The sequence below is a fragment of the Pseudophryne corroboree genome, chromosome 9 (genome assembly GCF_028390025.1).
Source record: "Pseudophryne corroboree isolate aPseCor3 chromosome 9, aPseCor3.hap2, whole genome shotgun sequence".
NCBI classification, from domain to species: Eukaryota; Metazoa; Chordata; class Amphibia; order Anura; family Myobatrachidae; genus Pseudophryne; species Pseudophryne corroboree.
Window position 1 is genome coordinate 119648318 of NC_086452.1, and position 21895 is coordinate 119670212.

The 21895-nt window shown below is 43.8% G+C and overlaps 1 protein-coding gene across 1 annotated transcript in view; it reads right to left on the reverse strand.

Annotated features, from left to right (window-relative positions):
• The window catches only part of LHX4 (LIM homeobox 4), a 114478-nt gene that overhangs the window by 39314 nt on the left and 53269 nt on the right, over positions 1–21895 (reverse strand). The window contains exon 3 of the mRNA XM_063938725.1: positions 1905–2107. Within this exon, the coding sequence (XP_063794795.1) occupies positions 1905–2107 (203 nt within the window). The remainder of the gene's footprint in view (positions 1–1904; positions 2108–21895) is intronic.

The following is a 21895-nucleotide window of genomic DNA, read 5'->3' on the forward strand; positions in this document are numbered from 1 at the left end:
TGGAGTTGAACGAAATATAAAAAATCATTTATAAAAACCGCACTGGCACAGAACATGCCAGTTGGTGTCATGGGCAGATTGCGGAGTTAAATCTGGGCTCATGCACCACGTATTATACCTACATGCTGCAGATAAGTTCAGTTTGACAGGAAGAGATATTAATATGAGACTCTTGGGGGCATATGTAATAGCCCCTGAGTTTGCCAGGGGTGTGGGATGCCGGACGATCTTTGACTTTGTTTTTTTAAAGCGCCAATCATTTACAAGGCATGGTTGACCTTGTAAATGATTGCTGCTTTAAAAAAAAGTTTGAGATTGGCCGGCATCCCGCAACTCCGGCAAACTCGGACCCTATTTCATATGCCCCTTGAAGTGAAGAGATTCCAGTCCCTTTGTTATTGCATAAATAGAAGAGCTATTCTTTATTATCAACTTCTTTAACTTATATTTACATAGTTTATATAATAGAAGTCCGAGACTGCCTACTTTATACCTCATCACTGCAGGGTAAGAGAGCATCCGGTAAAAAAATAATTGAATTGAAATGTGACATAGCATTTTAGGACTGTGAATGACAAATAGCATATTTGGGAAGAAGCTTCACCCACTTACAGAAAACTTGAGTGATTTCTCCACTATGATGCTGGCAGTGATGATGTCATTAAAGACTAATTACATTATAATCTTATTCAATAATCGGAACAACTATCTGAAGGTAGGTGTAATATGCGGCACTGTAACAAAGTGCTCGTCAGGTGCCATAGAATCTGTGCTTTAGTATTTGGCTGATTCATTTGAAAATACTAATATGTAAAAAGATCAAAAACTTAAATTATAGCATTTAAAAAGTAATATATTTTCCCTGCTCATTCAGCAGATCAAAATTATTTGGTACATTCCTATTGTTAGTTTGTTGATCTGATAAATACTTTCAGATATGGTTTGACACTTGCAATCCGTACCAGACCTGGATTACGCACAATGTAACTGAAGCAAAAGCCCATTACCTGTCCTGGATGTATCTACACGCCAATCTGACATATGACGTTATCTAGGAATTCTACTGGTGTCCTTAAGTGCAATGAGAATTTGTTATTGCAGGGATTGTTCTGCAGCTCATGATATTATAGTGCAGCTTTTAATGTGATTCACTGTTGGTAGCCACATGCCAGAGTGAAAACTGCCAGCAGCATGGTTAAGAAGCAATAAGATTACAACTTTAAGCCTTGTCTGCTAACTACTGAATGTGGGCCTGCATTATTTAGTTATTTGCACAGAAGTGTGCCTATTTTTTTTCCAGATGGTGCATTCCAAGGTGTATTCCTACTTCCCAACCTAGAATTCCTGCAAAAAGTGAAACTTGAAGATGGAAAATGCATCCCTAGTCAACCGGAGAATTCAAGAAAAGTTTCCACCTACCTATAGACCTGGGATTGTGTCCTGAAATGCACCTTCTCCACCCCTAACAGCTAATTTTTACAAAAAAATCCCCGTTGTAAAAAGAAATCTCGTCTTTCTCCAATAAAAGTAATCTGCACTTAGCCAGTAATGCCCCCTGTATGCCACTGGTCTCCAATCAGAAGATATACAGTATCTCCTGTCGACAGCGCAATCTTCTTCTGCAATTCTACATGTACAGTATATACTTCAATATGTAAAGCCTGCCATGTGCCAACACAAAAGGCCATTGGCACTGCACTTTTCTTCAATGACCTTTTTTTGGCTGACAAGGAATTGACATGTATGGGGCTCAAGAAAAGTGTGCTACACTTATGGACAATTTTATACCTGATATAATCTAGGCCCATAATTACTATTTTCCATTAGGCTGTATGTTAACAAGTCGTGAAGGTGCCTATTTGCTCCTGTATAATTGCTTGTTGGCAGATTGAAGCATTTCTTACCATTCTGCTTTGCGGTCTCATAGTCTTCTTTGCAGACTAACCGGCCATCCTCCATGAGGTAGAATTCATCCCCGGTGGCCAGCTGCCTACTACAGATGATGCAAGAGAAGCAGTGCAGATGATATACAAAGTCCTGGGCTTTTCGTACCACCTGAGTTGGGGGGATTCCCTGCTGACAAGCTGTACACTTGGTGCCAAATCGTCTGGGGAAAAAACAAAACCAAGTGTAATTATAACACATTGCAGGGAGAGACAGGGACATCTATATGAAATGTATATGAACACACAGGAAGTAATGACAAATCAATGGGGCGTTTTCATTTTTATCTAAATTGTACTACAAAAATAACATTGGCCCTACACACTTGGCGATTTGGCCGATTTATGACGACCAACGATATTATCCTTGGCCGATTTTCATCAAAGATTTTTTACATACACACTGAACGATTTTTATGGCCGATTTGGACACTATATAACATTACATTACATCGATATCATCCAAATTGGCTTGCATGAATAAACGATGATTGACCAACGATGAACGACTGCCGGACATGCATCATTTGTCGTTGATGCATCCACACTGAACGATATGAACAATTTATCATTCATTTTTGAACAATATCGTTCATCAGTATCGCCAAGTGTGTAGGCCCTTTAATCAGATCTATTGACATAACCACCTTCTGCCTTTGGGCTGACTTCATGAATTTCTTCCGGTCTATTGGCTGAGCAACATTGGAGGTGTTTTGTGGTCACCAGCAGTGTCATAACATTTCTGTATTAGATAGTCTAACTATAATATGGGCAAGTACCCAGAGATTATTATTTCCTTCTCAGAAATTATGTTTAGATAGCAGATCAGTTTATAGATGAAATCTGGAAATCACTGAATAAATGGATTGTCAGAACATGAATACCCATATCTACTAACGGTCCATGACATCAATAAGTTTACCAATACTGCGACTGGCAAGTTAGATATTATATTCTACACAACCTATTAATTAGTTTTAAAGTCCTTGACCAGAAGTTATCCCTTCTTGGATACAATGTAAATACAATAAAGCAACAATATTTATTAAAGACTATATAATTTGCCTTTGTACCTGGTGTTCTTCTGGGTGTGGCTCATTAGATCGACAGTGTCTAGGTCGACAATGTTTAGGTCGACCACTATAGGTCGACAGTCACTAGGTCGACAGGATTTCTAGGTCGATTTGCAAGGTCGACAGGTCAAAATGTCGACATGAGTTTTTTTGGTGTAGTTTTTCTTCGGAGAGTGACCGGGAACCCCAATTAGTGCACCGTGTTCGCTCGCCTTGCTTCGGGCAAGGTGCCTCGCTTCGCTCGGCACAGATGACCATTCCAATCGTAGTCCATGTGGATTGTTACGTATGAAAAAGTTCAAAAAAAAGAAAACATTTTTGAAAAACTCATGTCAACCTTTTAACCTGTCGACCTAGCACATGTCGACCTAGAATCCCTGTTGACCTTCCAACCCTGTCGACCTAGTGACTATCGGCCTATAGTGGCCGACCTAAACCTTGTCGACCTAGACAGTGTTGATCTACAGACCGGGTCCTATTCTTCTACACTGCAGCATTTACCATTCACCAACATACAGTATAAAACAGCAATGTGTATTTACCTGGCTAGTTTCTCTCTGAAACTATTAAGGGGACTGTAACCTAAATAAACAATACAAGGCCAAAAGTATGTGGGCACACTATCTAGTTAGAGTGTTTGACAATTTCAACCACAGCCATTACTTACAGGTGCATAAAACCAAGCATAGAGCCATATAATCTGTATAGTCAAAGATTAGCAGTAGAGTGGGTCACACCGAAGAACTCGGTGACAGTCAACGTGACACTGTCATAGGATACCACACTTCCAATAAGTCACATAATCACATTTCTGTCCTGTTAGAGCTGCCCCGGCACCTATAAGTGCTGTTATTGTGAAGTGGACACATCTGGGAGGAAAGCAGCTCAGGTGCAAAGCTGTAGCCTTCACACGCTGACAGAATGGGTCCGCAGACTGCTGAAGAACATACCATATGAAAATCGTTAACACTCACTAATTAGTTCCAAACTGCCTGTGGAAGCAACATTAGCACAAGGACTGTTCGTTGAGAGCTTTGTGGATTGTGGTTAGGCTTTGGGGCATATTTCCTAAGGTGCAGATTTTTTTAGAAGTGGAGATGTTGCCCATAGCAACCAATCAGATTCTATCTTTATCTTCTAGAATCTAGATGCAGCTAGATAAATGTTAAGTAGAATTTGACTGGTTGCTGTGGCCAACATCACTTCTAAAAAAAAAATGCAGCTTAGTAAATACAAACCTAAAGGTCCATAAACACTAAACGAACCTCACCGACGCCGATATTGGCAGCGGTGGGGACCCGCACTTGCCGATGCCAGCGGGGAAGGGAGCACGGCGGTGGTGGGGACGCCCATGCAGTATCTGCAGCATAACTGTCGTTAACGAGGACCTCACTCGTCTGTACATGTTCAGACGAGGGAGGGGGCGATATCAATACGCGGAGCGCGCATCGTTAACGACACTGAGTGTACACACCAGGCAAGATTGTAAAAGATCTCACTCAGATTGGCCCTTCTGCGCGACATCATTTACTTTCTCGTCTAGTGTGTATCGGCCTTTAGACTTAATTGTCATTAGCACCGATAGGGTAGCTTGACGGCACTATAATCGCACGTCACTGGGATTGGTTTAGGGTTGCTTGTTTGGCATCATCAATATGGAAGTGTAATGGTTGAAGGTTTTGGTCAATCTGCTTTAACCATATTTTTTAGGGGCATAGAGAGTGAGCATGGCACAGAGGGTTAGGATGAGTGATGGCTGGGTTTGATGAAGAAGTGTGTCTTGAGAGCCTGTTTGAAGTTTTGTAGAGAGGTGGGTAGGGAGCACTACAACCAAAATCTTGGAGACAGGAATGGGAGGAAGTAATCAGTTGACATTATATGAATTATTAGTAAAATCAACAAATTTAGACTGTAAAGTAATTAAAATAATCAATATTTAATCAGTCTTAATAATTGTCACTCAAAAGATCCCCAATGAACTGTCTCTACACTGACATAATGTTGACAGATGATTTTAGGGTTAGAGAAGGGGTTAGGGTTAGACTGCAATTAGTTTATATTACGGTTAGCGTTTGGCTGGAATTAGGGTTAGATAAGTGTTAGGGTTAAACTGCAGTCAGGGTTGAGTTAGGTTAGGGCTGGCATTAGGTTTAGATAATGGTTATGGTTAGACTGTAATTAGGGTAAGGTTAGGGTTTGGCTGGAATTAGGGTAAGACTGCTGTTAGGGTTAGGTTAGGGCTTGGCTGGCATTAGGTATAGATAATGGTTATGGTTAGACTGTAATTAGGGTTAGGTTAGGGTTTGGCTGGAAATAGGGTAAGACTGCTGTTAGGGCTGTAACACACTACCCGGATTTCCCCAGATGGCAAAAAGCCGGACAAACTTTGTCTGGCTTTTTGCCATCCGGCAGAGTCTTTCACACACAACGGCTTTGAGACGTGTGTAATGCTGTGCGCATGCGCAGCAGCAGACACGGCTTGAAAAAAAAACGTGTGTGAAAGCTCCTATTCACACACACGGTCCACTGCCTACAAAGACGGCACGGCCCCGGCACGGCAGCCGGACCTTCCAGTGGATATTTCCGGCTGCAACCTGGCAGCCGGGGCCGTGCTGTGTGAAAGGACACATTGCGCTGCATGTGTCTCTGCAGCACGGCAGCTGTAAAAAGCCGGGCGGGATTGTGGCGGGAGGCGGCGTGTGTGTTTCAGCCCTTAAGGTTAGGTTAGGGTTTGGCTGGAATTCGGGTAAGACTGCTGTTAGGGTTAGGTTAGTGTTTGGCTGGAATTAGGGTAACACTGCTATTAGGGTTAGGTAAGGGTTTGGCAGGAATTAGGGTAAGACTGCTGTTAGGGTTAGGTTAGTGTTTGGCTGGAATTAGGGTAAGACTGCTGTTAGGGTTAGGTTAGTGTTTGGCTGGAATTAGTGTAAGACTGCTGTTAGGGTTAGGTTAGGGTTAGGCTGGAATTAGGGTAAAACTGCTGTTAGGGTTAGGTTAGTGTTTGGCTGGAATTAGGGTAAGACTGCTGTTAAGGTTAGGTTAGTGTTTGGCTGGAATTAGGGTAAGACTGCTGTTAGGGTTAGGTAAGTGTTTGGCTGGAATTAGGGTAAGACTGCTGTTAGGGTTAGGTAAGTGTTTGGCTGGAATTAGGGTAAGGGTAAGGTTAGGGTTTGGCAGGAATTAGGGTAAAACTGCTGTTAGGGTTAGGTTATTGTTTGGCTGGAATTAGGGTAAGACTACTGTTAGGGTTAGGTTAGTGTTTGGCTGGAATTAGGGTAAGACTGCTGTTAGGGTTAGGTTAGGGTTTGGCTGGAATTAGGGTAAGACTGTTGTTAGGGTTAGGTTAGTATTTGGCTGGAATTAGGGTAAGACTGCTGTTAGGGTTAGGTTAGTGTTTGGCTGGAATTAGGGTAAGGGTTAGGTAAGTGTTTGGCTGGAATTAGGGTAAGACTGCTGTTAGGGTTAGGTAAGTGTTTGGCTGGAATTAGGGTAAGGGTTAGGTTAGGGTTTGGCAGGAATTAGGGTAAGACTGCTGTTAGGGTTAGGTAAGTGTTTGGCTAGAATTAGGGTAAGGGTTAGGTTAGTGTTTGGCTGGAATTAGGGTGAGACTGCTGTTAGGGTTAGGTTAGGGTTTGGCTGGAATTAGGGTAAGACTGCTGTTAGGGTTAGGTTAGTGTTTGGCTGGAATTAGGGTAAGACTGCTGTTAGGGTTAGGTTAGTGTTTGGCTGGAATTAGGGTAAGACTGCTGTTAGGGTTAGGTTAGTGCATAGGTCTTCAACCTGTGGCCCTCCAGCTGCTGCGGAACTACACATCCCAGCATGCCCTGCCTCAGTTTTACCATGCCTTAATAGCAAAACTGTGGCAGGGCATGGTGGGATGTGTAGTTCCGCAGCAGCTGGAGGGCCACAGGTTGAAGACCCATGGGTTAGTGTTTGGCTGGAATTAGGGTAAGACTGCTGTTAGGGTTAGGTTAGTGTTTGGCTGGAATTAGTGTAAAACTGCTGTTAGGGTTAGGTTAGTGTTTGACTGGAATTAGGGTAAGACTGCTGTTAGGGTTAGGTTAGTGTTTGGCTGGAATTAGGGTAAGACTGCTGTTAGGGTTAGGTTAGTGTTTGGCTGGAATTAGGGTAAAACTGCTGTTAGGGTTAGGTTAGTGTTTGGCTGGAATTAGGGTAAGACTGCTGTTAGGGTTAGGTTAGTGTTTGGCTGGAATTAGTGTAAGACTGCTGTTAGGGTTAGGTTAGTGTTTGACTGGAATTAGGGTAAGACTGCTGTTAGGGTTAGGTTAGTGTTTGGCTGGAATTAGGGTAAGACTGCTGTTAGGGTTAGGTTAGGGTTTGGCTGGAATTAGGGTAAGACTGCTGTTAGGGTTAGGTAAGGGTTTGGCAGGAATTAGGGTAAATGTAGAAAAAAAGAAAAAAGATACTACTTCACCAGCGCCTGCCCCGTATATAACGGGGTAATCCACCTCTTACTCTCCGACAAGCTCTCCTGATAAGGAGTGTTCGTATCAATGGGTTTACCGGAAAATAGAGGAAAAGGCAAAAAATAGTGTGATAACGTAAAAACAAGCACTTTAATTAACACATCATTCTAAAAACATGTAGATTCCAATATGGAAGAAATAACTGGTCAATGACACAGCATGTGTCAACAGTGGACAAGAAACATTCACATTAAAAAAATCCACCCTCAAGAGAGGAACGGAAGCAATGGCTGATTACCGGTTCCTGGTGAACTGATATGCATCAGTTCTAAAGCGCATATAGATCTCGGTGGTCTCTCCCAGCTGCAGCAGGGGAATCTCCCGGTCTCAATATTCTCCAGGCGCCAGTTCAGTCCATAGACATCAGTATCAGCATGTGGGGGAAAGGCAAAGTACCCACGCGTTCCGACCCGCCCCGGGTCTTTCTCAAGGTCTACTGCCAAAAGTAGAATGCCTCACTGGCTCCAAAAGTCCTGCTTATATCCTCACCCTCCGGATTTCATTGGTCCCAGCACAGCTGATCCCTATACAATCAATTACCTATGTGTCCATGATCACTGTGTGCTAAGACCAGTTCCGTCTCTGTGTATCACGCTGCCATAGCAACTCCAATCGGCAGGTTCTTACACTGGTCATGTGACCATGGTCACGTGTTCGTCCCTTCCCGTCATCACGCACCAGCGTATGTCGTCTGCTCCTGTGGCGTCCGGCCGTTGCCATCACAACCTAAGTCCCGTTCAGCCGGATGTAGACGTACATTGTGCAGAGTGACTCGTTCTCAGAGGCCGGTCACGTGACCATCACAATCGTCACTGTTCCGTCCCTCCTAACATTTATTGTTGTCATGGAAATCCTCTTAAGGTCATAGGGGAGTTATACTATGTATTTTCCACATATATATCAATTGGTGGAGATCGATTCGATGTTATATCGTATCTAATAAAAGAATGAAGGAATTACTAACATATAAGAAACTGTGACGAGGTGATAATAAATATAGCACATACCAATTAACAAACCCTCCACCATGTATAGAGTAGGGAGATGGGTGTTTTTACAGGTAAGTGGGAGAGCAGGGTACAGCGTTCAAAAAGGAGGGGACCTTTATCAGACTAATGGTGACTTAAAAATGGTCCTAATTTTGTGGTTAGGAGAACCACAAACCTTAAATGCAGTTGTATATGTACAACATATAACATCGAATCGATCTCCACCAATTGATATATATGTGGAAAATACATAGTATAACTCCCACATGCTGATACTGATGTCTATGGACTGAACTGGCGCCTGGAGAATATTGAGACCGGGAGATTCCCCTGCTGCAGCTGGGAGAGACCACCGAGATCTATATGCGCTTTAGAACTGATGCATATCAGTTCACCAGGAACCGGTAATCAGCCATTGCTTCCGTTCCTCTCTTGAGGGTGGATTTTTTTAATGTGAATGTTTCTTGTCCACTGTTGACACATGCTGTGTCATTGACCAGTTATTTCTTCCATATTGGAATCTACATGTTTTTAGAATGATGTGTTAATTAAAGTGCTTGTTTTTACGTTATCACACTATTTTTTGCCTTTTCCTCTATTTTCCGGTAAACCCATTGATACGAACACTCCTTATCAGGAGAGCTTGTCGGAGAGTAAGAGGTGGATTACCCCGTTATATACGGGGCAGGCGCTGGTGAAGTAGTATCTTTTTTCTTTTTTTCTACATTTGTCTTTTGGGGTTGGGAAAGCCCCTCTTAAGATACTGCACTGACTAGCTGCCTATGCGCACTGTTTGGTACTATTCTAAACTGCTTCTCAACAGGAATTAGGGTAAGACTGTTGTTAGGGTTAGGTTAGTGTTTGGCTGGAATTAGGGTAAGATGGAATTAGGGTAGGACTGCTGTTAGGGTTAGGTTAGGGTTAGGCTGGAATTAGGGTAAGACTGCTGTTAGGGTTAGGTTAGTGTTTGGCTGGAATTAGGGTAAGATTGCTGTTAGGGTTAGGTAAGTGTTTGGCTGGAATTAGGGTAAGGATTAGGTAAGTGTTTGGCTGGAATTAGGGTAAGACTGCTGTTAGGGTTAGGTAAGTGTTTGGCTGGAATTAGGGTAAGGGTTAGGTTAGGGTTTGGCAGGAATTAGGGTAAGACTGCTGTTAGGGTTAGGTAAGTGTTTGGCTAGAATTAGGGTAAGGGTTAGGTTAGGGTTTGGCTGGAATTAGGGTAAGACTGCTGTTAGGGTTAGGTTAGTGTTTGGCTGGAATTAGGGTAAGACTGCTGTTAGGGTTAGGTTAGTGTTTGGCTGGAATTAGGGTAAAACTGCTGTTAGGGTTAGGTTAGTGTTTGGCTGGAATTAGGGTAAGACTGCTGTTAGGGTTAGGTTAGTGTTTGGCTGGAATTAGTGTAAGACTGCTGTTAGGGTTAGGTTAGTGTTTGACTGGAATTAGGGTAAGACTGCTGTTAGGGTTAGGTTAGTGTTTGGCTGGAATTAGTGTAAGACTGCTGTTAGGGTTATGTTAGTGTTTGGCTGGAATTAGGGTAAGACTGCTGTTAGGGTTAGGTTAGTGTTTGGCTGGAATTAGGGTAAGACTGCTGTTAGAGTTAGGTAAGGGTTTGGCAGGAATTAGGGTAAGACTGCTGTTAGAGTTAGGTTAGTGTTTGGCTGGAATTAGGGTAAGACTGCTGTTAGGGTTAGGTTAGTGTTTGGCTGGAATTAGTATAAGACTGCTGTTAGGGTTAGGTTAGTGTTTGACTGGAATTAGGGTAAGACTGCTGTTAGGGTTAGGTTAGTGTTTGGCTGGAATTAGGGTAAGACTGCTGTTAGGGTTAGGTTAGGGTTTGGCTGGAATTAGGGTAAGACTGCTGTTAGGGTTAGGTTAGTGTTTGGCTGGAATTAGGGTAAGACTGCTGTTAGGGTTAGGTTAGTGTTTGGCTGGAATTAGGGTAAGACTGCTGTTAGGGTTAGGTTAGTGTTTGGCTTGAATTAGGGTAAGACTGCTGTTAGGGTTAGGTAAGGGTTTGGCAGGAATTAGGGTAAGACTGTTAGGGCTAGGTTAGTGTTTGGCTGGAATTAGGGTAAAATGGAATTAGGGTAGGACTGCTGTTAGGATTAGGTTAGGGTTAGGCTGGAATTAGGGTAAGACTGCTGTTAGGGTTAGGTTAGTGTTTGTCTGGAATTAGGGTAAGACTGCTGTTAGGGTTAGGTAAGTGTTTGGCTCTAATTAGGGTAAGGGTTAGGTAAGTGTTTGGCTGGAATTAGGGTAAGACTGCTGTTAGGTAAGTGTTTGGCTGGAATTAGGGTAAGGGTTAGGTTAGGGTTTGGCAGGAATTAGGGTAAGACTGCTGTTAGGGTTAGGTAAGTGTTTGGCTAGAATGAGGGTAAGGGTTAGGTTAGTGTTTGGCTGGAATTAGGGTAAGATTGCTGTTAGGGTTAGGTTAGGGTTTGGCTGGAATTAGGGTAAGACTGCTGTTAGGGTTAGGTTGGTGTTTGGCTGGAATTAGGGTAAGACTGCTGTTAGGGTTAGGTTAGCGTTTTGCTGGAATTAGGGTAAGACTGCTGTTAGGGTTAGGTTAGTGTTTGGCTGGAATTAGGGTAAGACTGCTGTTAGGGTTAGGTTAGTGTTTGGCTGGAATTAGGGTAAGACTGCTGTTAGGGTTAGGTTAGTGTTTGGCTGGAATTAGGGTAAAACTGCTGTTAGGGTTAGGTTAGTGTTTGGCTGGAATTAGTGTAAGACTGCTGTTAGGGTTATGTTAGTGTTTGGCTGGAATTAGGGTAAGACTGCTGTTAGGGTTAGGTTAGTGTTTGGCTGGAATTAGTGTAAGACTGCTGTTAGGGTTAGGTTAGTGTTTGACTGGAATTAGGGTAAGACTGCTGTTAGGGTTAGGTTAGTGTTTGGCTGGAATTAGGGTAAGACTGCTGTTAGGGTTAGGTTAGTGTTTGGCTGGAATTAGGGTAAGACTGCTGTTAGAGTTAGGTTAGTGTTTGGCTGGAATTAGGGTAAGACTGCTGTTAGGGTTAGGTTAGTGTTTGGCTGGAATTAGGGTAAGACTGCTGTTAGGGTTAGGTTAGTGTTTGGCTGGAATTAGTGTAAGACTGCTGTTAGGGTTATGTTCGTGTTTGGCTGGAATTAGGGTAAGACTGCTATTAGGGTTAGGTTAGTGTTTGGCTGGAATTAGTGTAAGACTGCTGTTAGGGTTAGGTTAGTGTTTGACTGGAATTAGGGTAAGACTGCTGTTAGGGTTAGGTTAGTGTTTGGCTGGAATTAGGGTAAAACTGCTGTTAGGGTTAGGTTAGTGTTTATTAGGGTAAGACTACTGTTAGAGTTAGGTTAGTGTTTGGCTGGAATTAGGGTAAGACTGCTGTTAGGGTTAGGTTAGTGTTTGGCTGGAATTAGGGTAAGACTGCTGTTAGGGTTAGGTTAGGGTTAGGCTGTAATTAGGGTTACATAAAGGTTAGGGTTAGACTGCTGTTAAGAGTATCTTACATACAAAGTGAAGGTAAGCTTGCATTGTCCATATGCCATCTGTCAACATTCTGTCAGTGTCCACACTGTAAACGTCGACATTTGACACGTCTACACTCTGATTGTCAGCATTCAGAGCATGTTAATATTTTGGTGCCAACATCTGAATGTCGACTTAATATAGCACAGCTGGTAACACAATGTTTCCAAAGACCTGTGTTGCTGGGTGAAAGAAAGGAAAGCAGAAGCGCTCACAGGGGTGTGTTGTTAGCCTTTCACCCAAATACAAAGGCAGAGCATGAACAGTTCATGGCGTTATGTATTCCAAGTCAATCTAAGCCCAGCTGTGCCTTATGACACAGAATATTAAATACAATCATCAACCCCCATAGTCTGCCCTCCCTCACTGATGGTCACCTTAACCTCTCTAATCACCACTGAAGAGCAGCAGATAGCTCCCTTGTATTTGTGGGATACGTTTGCTGTAGTCTGATATACTGGAATTGCCGGAGTCACTGAGCATGTTCTATGCAGCCTTGAAAATGCAATCCCAGCAATGCAGATTTTATCCTTGGAAGGTACTGAGATAGCTGGAAGACGCCAGAGTCTTGATGCTGAGAATTTCAAGAAGCTTGGAAGGAATCAGACAGTGTAGCCAAGTTTAACAGTCAGGACCATTTAATTTGGGGTGAGGCTTAATTACATTTAAAGTGGTCCTGTCACCATGAATTAGCATTTTCTGAATCAATAGTCAAAAAATACATTAATATAATATTAACCATCAACTCCAGAACTAAAGCTGTTTACTGTTATTGTCTCTCCTCTCTCTTTTCTACTTCTGCCACTGAAAGAGTGGCACCTTTTATGCATATGACACGAAGACACGAGTGTAACTGTCACCTACTGCCAAGGAAGCAGCTGGTTCTTGGGCGGAACTGACTTTCAGCCTATTTAGTCACTAGACATTTTCCTCATGCCCAGTGGTGCAAGTAGAAATTTTTTCTTAGTGGTACTGATAGTAAAAATGTGCGTGGTCACATGAAACTAGGGGAGTGGCTACATGAAAATAGGGGCATGGCCACATTATGCCACACACCGTAATGCCCCTTACACATTATGCCAAACACTGTAATGCCCATTACACATTATGTCACACACCGTAATGCCTATTACACATTATGCCACACACCGTAATGCCCATTACACATTATGCCACACACGTAATGCTTATTACACATTATGCCACACACCGTAATGCCCATTACACATTATGCCACACACTGTAATGCCTATTACATATTGTACCACACACTGTAATCCCTTTTACATATTATGCCACACACAGTTATGCCACTGACACCATTTTACAAAAATGCCCCTTATAAATTATGCCCCAGCGGTGGGCTGGTGGTACTGCGTGCCACCACCATATTTCTTAATGGTACTCTTTACCACCCCGTACCACCTTACTTTCAGCACTGCTCATGCCTCAGGTTCCTTGAGAACCGAAAGGCTGCATTCTTATTAATATTGATTCAACCCACAAAATGGCTGCCTCTGGTGGGTAGGCGAAAGATGCATTATAGATAAATTAATATAATGCTGTTCAATAGAGACCGGGATTTATGTTCCCTTGTGTTGGAAGCAACTAACTTTAAATTAAGTTAAAGCTTTAGCCAAAAATAAGGATATTTCTCTAGGGCAAAAACTGGCACCTACAGTACATAGACAAGTCGTGAGAAACCTGAAGACCCCATATAGGTAAGAACCACGTTGTTCACAGACATATCGGGTGTACACACCCGCCGATCCACTAGCAATAAATCGTCGATTCATGCAAAAGGCCGATATATTGCCCAGTGTGTACCCAGGTTAATATTTATTTATTATTTATTTATTACCAGTTATTTATATAGCGTACACATATTCCGCAGCGCTGTACAGAGAATATTTGCCCATTCACATCAGTGGAGCTTACATTCTATATTCCCTGCCACATGTACACAGACACATTCACGCTAGTGTTCATTTTGTTGGGAGCCAATTAACCACTTAATCGACGATTTATTTCGCCAAAAACCGCTCCAAAATTGTCGTGTTTTTTTTTTAAAGCGTGAATTAGGTGAAGAACATGAATTTAACCCTATCCCAAATGATTTTAGTAAAAAAAAAAAAAAGGAAATTTTATTTTATTTTATTTATTTTTGTATTATTAGTTTTCAAACATCGATCAGGAACATCGCGACCATCGGAACATCGCGACCATCACGGCTTTCATTTAGAAAGCCGGGACAGCCTGCAGGTATACAGGGGGGTTCTGGGGGTGGCTTGGGAGGGTTCATTTACACTCCCCAGCTGCTGCCATTGTCCGGCGGCGCCGGAGGGGGGTGGTCCTGCCGTGCTGACCGATCAGCAGTGATCGGCAGCACGGCAATCAGTGGGCAACCAGGTCAGATAGAGCACTTGCAGTCATGGTCGCATCTGATGCGACCATGCCAGGCAAGTGGATAACCTACCAGTATATTTTTGGATTGTGGGAGGAAACCGGAGTACCCGGAGGAAACCCACGCAAGTACGGGGAGAATATACAAACTCCGCACAGTTAGGGCCATGGTGGGAATCGAACCCATAACCTCAGTGCTGTGAGGTACTGAGGTTTTATATATATATATATATATATATAAATGAATGAAATATTCTTATTAAATACTTTGTTCTTTACATAGTTGAATGTGCTGACAACAAAATCACACAAAAATTATCAATGGAAATCAAATTTATTAACCCATGGAGGTCTGGATTTGGAGTCATCCTCAAAATTAAAGTGGAAAAACACACTACAGGCTGATCCAACTTTGATGTAATGTCCTTAAAACAAGTCAAAATGAGGCTCAGTAGTGTGTTTTTCTCCCCCAAGCCAAAAAATTCTTCGGCGCTCCACCCTCCCCCATAATTGCCAATAGAAAAGGGATAAACATGCGAGCGCCAAAAAAGGGGCGTGGCTTCATTGAGATGGGCATGGTTACGCATAAAGGGGCGTGGCATTGCAGGAAAATACTACCTCATACCCCAGTTTTGCAACCTGCACGCCCAGACGTTAGCCACCACAGGAAAGAAAAATAATCCTGATTCATGCCCCTTACATTATTTGTCATTTTTCCTCCTTATAGTAATGCCCAGTATACATTATACCACATACTGCAATGGCCCTTAGACATTATGCCACATACTGCAATGGCCCTTAGACATTGTGCCACATACTGCAATGGCCTTTAGACATTATGCCACACACAATAATGCACACACCGTAATGCCCCCGACACACTATGCCACACACCGTAATGCCTGTGACACATTATGACAGGAATCGCAATGCCCGTTATACATTATGCTGCACACTGCACTGCCCCTGATACATTATAGCACATACAATGTCTGTGACACATTATGACACACACCGCAATGACCCTGAGACATTATACCACATACCACAATGCTCGTGATATAGTATACAACACACCGTAATGCCTGACACATTATGACACACACCGCAATGTCCGTGATACATTATGCCACACACTGCAATGACCCTGAGACATTATACCACACACTGCAATGACCCTGAGACATTATACCACATATCACAATGCCCGTGATATAGTATACCATACACCGTAATGCCTGTGACACATACTGCAATGCCCGTCATACCCTATGCCACACACTGCAATGCCCGTTATACATTATGCCACACTGCAATGCCCCTGAGACATTATACCACATACCACAATAACCGTGATATAGTATACCACACACCATAATGCCTGTGACACATTATGACACACACCGCAATGTCCGTGATACATTATTCCACACACTGCAATGACCCTGAGACATTATACCACATATCACAATGCCAGTGATATAGTATACCATACACCGTAATGCCTGTGACACATACTGTGCAATGCCCGTTATACCCTATGCCACACACTGCAATGCCCGTTATACATTATGCCACACTGCAATGCCCTTGAGATATTATACCACATACCACAATGCCCGTGATATAGTATACCACACACCATAATGCCTGTGACACATTATGACACACACCACAATGTCCGTGATACATTATGCCACACACCATAATGCCCATTACACATTAAGTCCTACAGTAAGGCTTCTAATTACTTTTAAATTATCTGCTCGTTGCCAGGGGTTTCATGCTCTTGGTTCCATGCACGGTGCCAGGGGTTTTCATGCTCAGGGTGTCATGCTCGTTGCCAGGGGTTTCATGCACTGGGTGTCATGCTCGTTGCCAGGGGTTTCATGCACTGGGTGTCATGCTCGTTGCCAGGGGGTAGTGCTTGTTGCTAGGGCTGTGCTCTCCCAGTGCCACATATGCCCCCAGTGCCAGATATTCCCCCATAGTGCCAGGTACTCACATGCCCCCAGTGCCAAATACAGCCCCCTTCCCCCCATGTGCCAGGTACACATATACCCCCCAGTGCCACATAAGCCCCCCTCCCCCTGTGCCACATATGCCCCCAGTGCCACATAAGCCCCCCTCCCCCTGTGCCACATATGCCCCCAGTGCCACATAAGCCCCCCTCCCTCTGTGCCACATATGCCCCCAGTGCCACATAAGCCCCCCCTCCCCCTGTGCCGTATATGTCCCCAGTGCCACATAAGCCCCCCCTCCCCCTGTGCCGCATATGCTCCCCCAGTGCCCCCATGCTCCCCCAGTGTGCCCCCCGCACCCCCCCTGCTTTGTGTTGGAGGGACAAGGAGGAGGGCACAGCGCTCGCCTCTCCTGTGTCCCTCCGTCCTGCGTCTCCGGTGGGTCTGTTAAAGGAAGTGCCGGTTCGTGAGCCAATCAGAGCTCACGAACGGCACTTCCTTTATTAGACCCGCCGGAGACGCAGGACGGAGGGACACGGGAGAGGCGCGCGCTGTGCCCGCCTTCGTGTCCCTCCTTACAGCAGCGGAGGGAAGGAGACCGCAGATTGACATGCGGACGGCTCATCCGCTTGTCAATCTGCTAAATCAGTGGCGCCCCCACAGCCCCTCGCCCCCAAGCCACCGCGAGGACAGTAGTTACGCCACTGGCAGTGTATATATATACATGCATACACACTTATGCAAATTGAGTATATTGGCTTGGTTCATCTTGTTTGACCTGAAACAGATAGTTCCAAGCCAATTCTCAAACATGACCTTTCTAACAAAAAAAAAGAAAAAACATTTGCAGAAACTTCCTAGGGGGAGATGTATCAAGCCTTGGTCAGAGATAAAGTGGCTAGGTTTCCCAAAGCAACCGATCAGCTGCTGTCATTTATCCAACATGCCTGTGAAATGACAGAAGGTGCTGCTTTGTGCAACTTGTCCACTTTATCTCACTCAAAGGCTCGATACATCTCCCCTTATACCTGAATGAGTTAATATTAACATTGCTGCAGGCTTTTCTCTCCATCAGCTGTTGCTATTTCTTTTATCATGTAAGGGTGGTAAGTGTAGATTCTGTGGAACCTCTAGGTCACCAATGCCTCTGCCATGTGCTATATTTATCAATGCGGAAAATGAGCAATCAGAAATAGCTTTGTTCCATGAATGTCACAGGTAAAGAGCCCATACAGTTCAATGGATTATTTAATGGCATGATGAAATGGAGCAGTATGTAAATGCCTGTGTGGGAGAACTCAGAAGTGTGTTGCAGCTGTAGGCATCAATAGGAATATACATATTTACATAGCGAAAATGGAAATATAACTGTCTGCAGGAAGTAAATAACAGGTTTGGCACTGTGTGGTTCTGGCTGATGCACTGACTATGAGAGAGGCTAAAACTTGCAATACATTAGTTATGACGTTAGCATCTTCTGTTAATCCGCCATTCCTATAGCTGAGCAAACAGAGGATGTGTCCTCAGAGATACTGGAATGAGAGGAAGAAGAGAAAACTCATTTCCCCGTTACTCTATTATTTACTGTTGTCTTCCACATTAATATCACAATACCTGCCAACATTCCCATGTTGAAAATGAGTTTATATGCTCCGGCCCACAAAAAACACCCCCATATCTGGTGTGGCCACTCACTTTCCCATTAATGTCCCATCCATTTTTGTGGACTGTAAATTGGGGCTTTCCTGCTGGAATTCCCACTGTATAAAGATGCTACGCTGTTGGATTTCCCACTTAATACATAAAGAATCATCCTTGCTGGATTTCCCACTAAATACATAAAGAATCATCCCTGCTGGATTTCCCACTAAATACATAGGGGTCCATTTATCATTTAATATCTGCAGCTTGTTCCCCAAAAACACCCATTTTCAGTAGGGAACCACAAATATTTAGTATCACCTCCATGTATGAAGGAGGATATCTCCAATATCTGAAGCTGTCCCTCCATCTCTGACAGCAGCCATAGCCCCCATATTTCTATTTGCGATTATTTATATATGTATCCCATAAAGAGTCATTCCTGCTGCATATTTCGCATCTACTGGATTCTGCATCTCTATTGGATTTCCCCCTAAATAAAGAGGCATGATATAATCATGTTACCGGTGGTCAGGTTCCCGTGGTCAGTGTACCAACGCTGGAAACCCGACCGCTAGAAAACGCGACAGACAGCATGCCGACTAACCGGGACTATTGCCCCCCATGGGTGTCCATGACACCCATAGTGTGGGAATAGTACTGTGGCGAGCCTCCGAGCCCACTGTAGAGGCCTCCCTGCTAATTTATACGCTGTATATACTGTATTGGGCATTTGGGGAATTTTAAAAACTTCATACAGTATGTGTCTTTTCACAATCCACATCTACTTTATTGGTCACAATCAAATCTGACTTGCGTCTCTCTGCAACTGAGGATGGAACGGGCATGTAATCGCAGGAATTGCAGTGAGTGTGCAGTCACAAGAATACAGTAAGGGCATGCTCCGGTTGTGTGATTTCCAGTAGACAAATATGGCCAACGAAATGTCTAAAATGCAGCCTCCTGAAGGGGTTTTCTCAGCTCCGACCCTGATGTAAGTGTAAAGCATGGGTCTTCAACCTCTGGCTCTCCAGCTGCTGTGAAACTACATATCCCAGCATGCCCTGCCACAATTTTGCTATTAAGGTATGCTAAAACTGAGGCAGGGCATGCTGGGATGTGTAGTTCCACAGCAGCTGGAGGGCCGCAGGTTGAAGACCTATGGTGTAAAGTATATATGACTGTGAAGCAGAAGCTGCTAACACTCATTTATCTAAAAAAAAAAAATAATGGAAACAGGAGACATGCTTAAAAAGACACTTTGCACAGCAAGGAACCCTTTGCATCTTTTTATGGTTTCATTTGCTGGGGTTGGGGGTTTATAATGTTTCTTGTTCTTTTACAGTCCCACATCTGATGTCCATCACCTCATCTCAATGGTACACGAGTATTTACACACTAAATTGCCCAGGAAACAATTGACACAGCACGTCAGACACAGCACGGTGCTCTAAGAAAGAGACAAAGGGCATGATTCAATTCAGTGACAGTTACATAGCGCCGGGAATTAGTTCCTGACGCTATTCAATACAGTGCAGTGTTAAGTTGGAGAATGCCCGTTCTCAGGGCCGGTGCAAGGTCTTTCTGCACCCTAGGCAAAGCTTCTGCCTAGTGCCCTCTAACCTCTAAACCCCACCACCTCTCGGGGAGGAGATGCAGATGGCCACTAGGTGGGCTGCGGTGAATAGCATCATTATACATATACAGTGAAAAGGGACGACTCTCAAGGACCTTTAAAGTGATATTGTGTATATTGAACATAATCACAACATTTTGTGACTTTGGGGGTTATTCGGGTTTGTAAGCACACCAAAAAAGCACGCTCATGGGCAAAATTATACTGCCCTGCTAGTGGAGCAGATGTAACATGTGTAGAGAGTCTAGATACTACTATGTGGTACAGCCTGATAGCGGCGGCTACACGTGTTTAGATCTGCAGCAGCAGCCAGCATAGTATAAAAGGAGGAGGCCGCATAGAGATACATCCTTCAGATTTTGCTAGATGAACTCAGCGGTGCCCTCCAGGATCTGGCGCCCCTAGGCAGCCGCCTAAAGCTGCCTAATGGTAGAGCCGGCCCTGCCCGTTCTCCTGGATAAAACAGGGTGTTTTGTCTGGAGAACGGGCATTCTCCGACTTAAGTGCTCTGCGCGACGCTGTTTTTGCCACGCTAAGGGCAGAAATCAGCATCGCATCGGCACTTTTGTCGGATTTCTGCTCGCACCCCCCAAGGGTATAAGAAGAAATCCCGTCGTCATTAAGTGTCACATGGCGCTGTATTAAATAGCGCCGGGAGCTAATTCCCAGCGCTATTCAATTGTCACTGAATTGTGCCCACAATTTTTTATCCAATTAAATCTCTTCTGTACGCATACTAGTGCACAGTAGCAACCACTGTGCATGGAACGGTTCCGGTATGAATGGTCGACCATGTTATGGTCGACAGTCATTAGGTCGACCACTATTGGTCGACATTGACATGGTCGACATTGACACATGGTCGACACATGAAAGTGGTCGACACGTGAAAATGGTCGACACATGAGAAGGTCGACATGAGTTTTTTAACTTTTTTTGGTGTCGTTTTTTGCGTAAAGTGACTGGGAACCTCAATTAGTGCACCACGTCCCCTCGCATGGCTTGCTTCGCTCGCCATGCTTCGGGCATGGTGCCTTCGCTGCTCTACCGCTTCGCTCGGCACAGATTACCGTTCCAATCGTAGTCCACGTGGATCGTAAAGTATGGAAAAGTTCCCCAAAAGAAAAAAAAGTTAAAAAACTCATGTCGACCTTTCACGTGTCGACCATTTTCATGTGTCGACCATGTGTCAATGTCGACCAATAGTGGTCGACCTAATGACTGTCGACCATAACATGGTCGACCATGTGAACGGATACCGCATGGAACATAACATGCACATTACACTGCAGGGATAGCGCTAGAATTAATGCTAGGCTTGTGAAAGTGTGTTAACTTTTTTAAATGAATGCAATGTGTCACTATATAACAGACACAAAATACACAACATTACATTGAGGTGCCAAAACATCCAGACATTAAGAAGTTAAATCAACTACAAAATAGAGAAGAGCTTTATTTAAAACAACGGCATAGCCATAGAGCAAGGATCAGATATAACAGAAACCTTTAATTATTTGAGAAAAAGAAACTACTTACAGGTAATTAAGATAAAAGTATAAAGTGACCGTAAACAAATAAAAGATATGTTGATTATAAAGTCAATCAATTCTATAATTATTTCTTATAAAGACCACATTACCAAACCCATAATACATGTATCCTACCCAAGTTAATTTTAGATTTTTTGACAAATATCCTTATGGTACCATATTGGGGTACATACAGTACATATTTTTTCTTGAACCCTTTACTTGTGCAGCAAACCCACAAGGGTCTTCGTTGCACTCAACTCCGCTCCCCCCCTCCGGCATTCTTCTCCCCGGGATCCCGGTGTCGGTATGGTGACCGCCGGTCACCCATACCCAACCCCCAGCTAACAGCTCCTAACTGTCATTTTTAAAACCCAGCCTGTAACATGGCAGTTATGACAGACTGGTACTTTATCTCTATCCAAGGCTTAGTACATAGGCCCTCATTCCCAGTTGTTCGCTCGTTGCCCATTTTCGCTATGCTGCGATTTGTTGCTAAATGCGCATGCGCAAGACACGCAGGGCGCATGCGCTTAGCTATTTAACTAAAAAATTAGTAGATTTGCTGTGGATCCTGCGGCGCTTTTCAGTCGCTCTGCTGATCGGTGAGTGATTGACAGGAAAGGGGCGTTTCTGGGTGGTAACTGAGTGTTTTCCGGGAGTGCGCTAAAAAATGCAGGCGTGTCAGGTAAAAACATGGGAGTGTCTGGAGAAACGGGGGAGTGGCTGGC